The sequence below is a fragment of the Pteropus vampyrus genome, unplaced genomic scaffold (genome assembly GCF_000151845.1).
Source record: "Pteropus vampyrus isolate Shadow unplaced genomic scaffold, Pvam_2.0 Scaffold101, whole genome shotgun sequence".
Taxonomy (NCBI): domain Eukaryota; kingdom Metazoa; phylum Chordata; class Mammalia; order Chiroptera; family Pteropodidae; genus Pteropus; species Pteropus vampyrus.
Genome location: NW_011888882.1, coordinates 667,984 through 674,693, shown reverse-complemented (window position 1 = coordinate 674,693; position 6,710 = coordinate 667,984). Strand labels below are relative to the sequence as shown.

Sequence of the window (6,710 nt, the reverse complement as noted above, 5' to 3'; positions counted from 1 at the left end):
ATGTATCTCTTCAAATTAGTTTTTGTTTTCTTTAGATAAATACCCAGAAGTGGAATTGCTGGGTCATATAGGATTTCTGTTTTTAATTTTTTGAGGACTCTCCATACTATTTTCCATAGTGGCTGTACCAATTTACAATCCTGCCACCAGTGCACAAGGGTTTCCCTTTTCTCCATCACCAATACTTGTTATTTGTTGACTGCTTGATAATAGCCATTCTGAGCAGACGTTGAACAAACATTTTTTAACATGTTGATGACAGATATGCCTTTACTTCTCACAATGGCATTGCCAGACACAGTCATATTACTTCCTGACTGTACATTTATGGACAGTGTCAGTACCCACCCCACCATCAACGAGTGATCCTTTGGCATCCTAACATGAATTTCTGCCTTCCAAACCCAGATTCCGCTGTCATAACTAAGGCTATCTCTATCTGATTAGCCCATAGTACCAAATGCTCACTTGTAGTTTCTGGTTCAATGGCAAGATGAACTTCAAAAATGTCTTTTTTTAAAGCCCTGAATTCTCAGTAACAGCAAGATTAAGGGTATATCGATTGGTTCCTGCTACAGCCATTGGCTTTACCCACAATTTGTAGATAAATCTCATAACATAACTTCGAGTATAAGAATCTACACTCACAGGCACATACTGTGTAATTCCATTTACACAAAGTTCAAAAACTAATGTATGGTGATAAAACTCAACAATGGTTACCTTTGGAAGGTAATGACTGACAGCAGAAAGGAGGCTTCTGAGGTGCTCTTGATATTTTACATCTTGACTTGAGCAGTGTTTGTGCAAGTGTGTTCACCATGTAAAAAATCTATCAAGCCATATACACTTTTGTGTGCTTGTCTGAATATGTGATACTTCAGTAAACATGTACTAAAATGTAAACATAGAAAACACTTTATGCTTCTTGTCACCAAAAAAAAGCCCATGGCAAATATTTTGTTCAGTATTCTATTTTACCTATCTTTTATTGTTGCAGATAATAGTGATGACATTCTGATGAACACTTGGTCACTTAGAACGTCATTTAGCCTTAGCCTGTGCAGCCAATGCAGCTTCTTCACGCCACTTTGCTTTCTTTGCCAGATTCCAACTTGTCAGGGATTCGTGTCGTTCTACAGCCTGCAAACAAACAAACAAATGAAAGCAGTGTCACTCTCTGGCAAGAATTTGTTTTAGATAGACATATATAGGAGAGACTCTGTGAAAAGGAGAAAAGTAACTTATACCATCTGTCAAAACTAGTATTCAAGAAAAATGATCCTTTGGTGTAGAAAAAAATTCCTTAAGTTGCTAGACTTCCAGTCAACAGGACAGCTGATATCAGATATTGCCCCAACCTCCCTTGGCACACATAGATATATTTGTTGGATAAAAAGTAACAAAAATATTTTCAAATACTTAAGTTCAGAATCAAGAAAGGGAAATCCTTGGGCATCAGAAATTTAAAGCACTCAAAAGGTGTGAATTGGTGGGGAATGAGAAGGATTGAAGCCAGGACAGAAGGAAATGGTTTTAGTCTGAGGGCATTAGGGGAAAACACTGGCTTTAACAACTGTGGGCTGGGAGTTTAATCTCTATACCAACAGGCAAGTCCAGGATTTGGATCTTGGGCATAGAGCTGAGCTACCAATAAAAAGTTGGGGGTATCAGGAAAAGGTACCCCTAGGAAATTACTAAAACTTCTCTCAACAGCCCCGGAACTGGCAAAGAAACTAGGCATTTATCTGGGGCAGAAATCAACTGTGAAAAGAAATCAGCATTATAATTAGGAAGTAAAAATTCTAGCTAGAAAAGAGATCTTAGGAAATAATCTAAATGCAGTACAGAGATAAAGATACAAAAAAATAGAAGAGAGAAGTTAAGAGACATGGATTATAGAATTACAAGTTCCAACGTACATTCATAATAGGTGGAGAGAGTAGACAGGTTGGGAGAAGGAGCCATATTTGAAGTTAAGACAGCTTAAACTTTTTAAGAAGTGAGGAAAACTATAGGTCCTCAGACTGAAGAGCATACTATGTCCTTAGCAGAATAAACAAAGATTTGATATTGATGGATGTCTAATATGCAAATATACCCAAAATAGAGGACCGTCATACCTATCAGTTCTTTCCTCAGCCTTACACATCTCAACAATAGTATCATCATCCATCTCGTTGTTCAAATCAAAAACCCAGGCTTTTGGGTTTCTTTCTTCCATTTTCTCTCCTCCTCATACAGTGAATTTACCACAAAGTTCTATCCTTTGTATCTTCCCCAATCTCTTTCAAATTGCTACACTTTTCTCCACCTCCGATCTGCCACAATCTTAGTTAAGGCACATGCATTAATGATTTAAAATGAAAGGTGAATTGGAGAGTGGCAAAAGGGACAGCAGTGAAACCATTTGAAAGTTACTGCAATAAACTAGGCAACAGTTGTATTGACCAGGGTGATATCAGGAAAGATGGTGAGGGGTGGTCCAATTGTGGATCTATTTTAAAGTACAGTTAACAAGATGTCTGACCTATAATAACTTACTCGTGAGTGGCTAGAAAGATGATAAAACAGTGAATACCTGGATGAGGCCATTTTAGATGGGGTGGTCAGGGAAGCCTTCCCTGTGGAAAATGAGAATAAGCCAGCTATGGCAAGAACAGGGAAAAGAAGGAAAGCCTAGAGAGGAGAAAGAGTTTGGTGCATTAAAAGATAAAAAAGAACCAGTGCAAATGGAGTATAATGAACGAAGAGAAGATGGTATGAAACAGGAAGGTTCCAGACAGTATCAGGCTCTAATCTATCATTTAGGAGCTAGAGAATCATCAACTTGGAGAGCAGTCATTTTATTTAAAGTAGGTTAAAAACAAGAGATGACCAGATTTCTTTATTTCTATGTTTAGGTTGTCAGCCCAGCAAATATTTAAGAATTTTTCCATTTGATCATAATAATTTCAAAGTATAAATTCTTTGTCAAGCTAAGAGAAATGAATGAACATGTATACATCAGGAAGCTTAGATGCCCTACTCCATATGTGAATTATTGGGTTCAAATACTATGAAAACCTGAGAAGAGCAGAATCTTTGGACTAGGCAGAATTATCATTCCAAATCACCATTATCTGAGCATTGGCTAAACATGCCCAGAGAGTGAAAACATATGGATCCCAGCAAATTATTCTGTGATGTGGCTATCAAATCTAGTTCCAACTCTGTACTACTAAAACACAGTGTTCATAAATAAGGAAGTTACAAATATACACTGATGGGTTCAACTTCAGGTGTCACAATGAAGAGAGACACTGATACACTAGAGTGTGTCCAGAGAGAGCTCAAAATAGAGGGAAGGTTTTAGGGAAAGAGTCATTAAGAGTGGAGAAGAGAAGACACATAGGGATGTTAGATGTCCCCCAATATGTGTGAGGCTACTCTTCATGGTAAAACGGGATCAGCAGATGAAAGTTTTTGGGGAAGCGAGAAACAAAATTAGAGAATAATTAGCCCTTAATTTCTCTCTAGAAACTACATATTGAAGATGGCAAGAAAAGGGCTCAAATATAGAATACAAACAAACTAGTCAGCATTGGCGATCGCTTCCAACTTTTGCATTTCTAACTTTTATTATTCTATGCACTAGCTAATTGAATTCATGATTTTAGGAATAATCTAGTCTGGATAACTGTCCTACATCAAAATTCTTCTTGTGCAGATTTTGACCAGGTAATATACTGTTTGTTTTTGTTTATCTTATAAATGGAAACAAGCTTTTGTCTCTCCTGCCCATATAGTTAAGTTGTTGACTCAAATTTGCATGAACAAGTTTATTTCCAGTATGACAGGTCTATGTGGGTCGCTCAAGTTGTCTCAGCCAAAATTGTTCTTTTATAGGAAGAACAGCAATAATCCCCAAATGGAGAACAAAGCTCATAATATTTCTTAAAATTCACAAGGTTATCTATTTTTTCCCCCCATACTTCTAAATGAAAACATACTATACTTCTATCTTTAATGTCTATATTTATTTTAAAGAGGTACTCACCCTTTTGGCTGATGCTATCACTGCAAAGCAGGCGATAATTGTGAGTCCGATCATTATGTAACAAGCTTTCACTCGAGCTTTGTTTCTTGCAGCATCTATCATTTCTGGCCTAAATCAAGATATGTAGCCTGTCAATTATATTAAAGTAATATGATTTTCTGACTGTCATAATAGACAATGATTTGTAATGTTAATATTCCAAAATCTCTGAATGCAAATTACATATGTGAAAGACTTCCAAATACTAGGTTATTATCTTACCAATTTTAAAATTAAGAGGTATTTATTTAAGTCGTATCAGTAACTAATATCAGTCACTATGAAACAACAATGTAGTATATTTAGTTTCTAATTGTTCAAAATATAACTACTAGAGATTATGGTCTGACTCCTGACTCTCCATAATTTTTCTTTTTCACTGCTTGAGGTAAGTTAAGAATTAAAGTCTTCGTATGTGTATGACTCATGCTTATTTGGCCCCTGTGTTATTAAGTGGGCTTTGTTTTCAGTTTTAAGCAGGTTGTTTTTTAAATCTCATTTTCTTCATTTTGTGTTTTCACTGCCCTCCCAATATCTTCTTGCCCCCTCCCATCCTACTTCATTTAAAAAAAACTATTATACATTTTGTGAGAATGACTGTGGAGGAAGGGTGTTTCTTTCATGGCTTTTGTATGAAGTTTTCAAAATTAATGATCAAAATCATAGTAATGTGTCAAACAAAAGAGAAAAGATATCTTTGTTTTCTTATTATTCTGAAATTTTATATGCTCACTTGAACACCGGGTAGTCTTATTTATTAATAAAGTTATATGCAAGTTGTCCAAAAGCTTAGCAATACTCCTTACAAACTAGTGTTACAAAAGTAATTATGCCATGTGGCCTTTCATATTGAAATCAACTTTAACAATCTGCAATAATATGAAGTGGCAGTTTACGAACAGATAAAGACTAATTCTTGAGAATATATTCAGCAGTATTCATTCTTATCTAATGTCAAGCTTAAATAGAATGCTGTTACATTAAAAAAAAAAAAAAATCCAGAAAGACAAGTTGCAATTTCTCTTAAAAATGAAAAACTTTTCCACTAGTTAAAAGAGCACAGAAAACCAATATCTAGTCTGTTTTTCTTAGATTTTAGGCAGATTAATGTAAGTTTTAAGATGTTAGTTGCAAACAGGTGAATATGAAGACATTATTAGATTACATTTGTTGTTCACTTTTGTTCCAGATGAAACCTAAAAGATCTGATTTTTTTTACCCATCCATTTGGCTTTGATCTACTATACCAAATTAGTTTAGCACTGAAAAAAAAAAAAAAAACAAGAAAAAGTACAGTTATTATTAAATGTCATTAGCGTATGGTACAAAAATTATAGGTCACTTGGTAATTATATGTCCATTAAGAGCATAAAAAGTGAAAGCTATTTACACTGTAAGTCTAAAACCAAGCATAGGAAACATATCCCTCCTAGGTAGGAATGCTTTTAAAAATTACACAAAAAATAAAAAATATTGAAACACTTTCATGTCTCCAACACAAAACTAAAATATTTTTCATAGGCATCTCCTGTTTATAATACTTCTTTTGACTGTGATTTTGGGGAAATTTATTCCTATAAAATGAGCCTCTTCACACACATTGCTATGTTAATACAATGATAAGCATTAATTTACGATAATGTGGGTCTTTACATTCTTGATTCCTCAGTTGTAGCACCAGACCTCAAAATCCAAAAAACTGAGGGTGAGATTTTAGTCTTACCGAGGCTAATTTCTGCTTTGGGCTGTTTGTAGTTTGGAATCTACAGAACTCAAAGAAAATAAAATCTGTTTTATAATATTAAAAAAAGTCTCTGTGATTGAATAAAAGCTGAAAACATTTCCAATCCCATGTTATTTTGAATCCTATGTTCATTCCTCATTAAATAACATGATCCAAGAAAGGAATAAAAATGGTTGAGAATTCATTACTGACTGAATATTTCCCACCACTTTTTTTTCATTTATTTAATATGCTTTTGATAACTAGTAAATTAATAAGAAATAAAAATGAAGGAAATATGTGCAGAACAAAAAGTAGGCCCAGTTTCCATTATCCATTCTAACAGGCGTTGACTATGTTGCATAAATATACAGAACATCTAAAGTTCTTATTTTATGTAATAGTTCTAGTCTATTTTTTTAAAAAATCAGTTTAAAAAGTATTAAATTAATTTTATTCTTTGTTTCCTTCCTTCCTTTTTCACCCATGCCCTTTTAAAAATGCTGGGAAGCTTTTTGGGCTTTGCATAAACACAAACTGTAGAAAGATGGTTTTTACAGGTTACATTTGTATATTTTTTTAAACGGTTACATTTACCCTAGAAATGAAGTTGTTTAATCATCTATAGAACCTCTATTTTGGTTTAAGAGGCCGGCGACGCTGACGCTGCCGGCGGGCGTCCTAGCCAGACTTAACTTGGTGCTCGCAAGGCTGTAGAGCCAGGTAGGCCAGGCATCTCCCGCCACAGAAAAGGAGGTCGCCCGGATGCGGCTTCATCCCAGAGACTCTCCAGCCACCCCACGGGCCATTACACTTCCTTGGGTGGGGCCAGGACCCTCCAGCCGTCCCTGATCCCTGTCGAGCTGCAGCCCCCCCAGGGTGCTAGGAGCTCACTGGGGGCAGGTAGCT

The 6,710-nt window shown here is 35.5% G+C and overlaps 1 protein-coding gene across 1 annotated transcript in view; it reads right to left on the bottom strand.

The window, feature by feature from the left end:
* Positions 1–958: 958 nt before the first annotated feature.
* The window catches only part of FAM162B (family with sequence similarity 162 member B), a 10,387-nt gene continuing 4,635 nt past the window's right edge, over positions 959–6,710 (bottom strand). The window contains 4 exon segments of the mRNA XM_023533367.1: positions 959–1,143; positions 4,040–4,148; positions 5,244–5,293; positions 5,295–5,340. Coding sequence (XP_023389135.1) covers positions 1,045–1,143; positions 4,040–4,148; positions 5,244–5,293; positions 5,295–5,340 — 304 coding nt within the window. The 3' untranslated portion in view covers positions 959–1,044.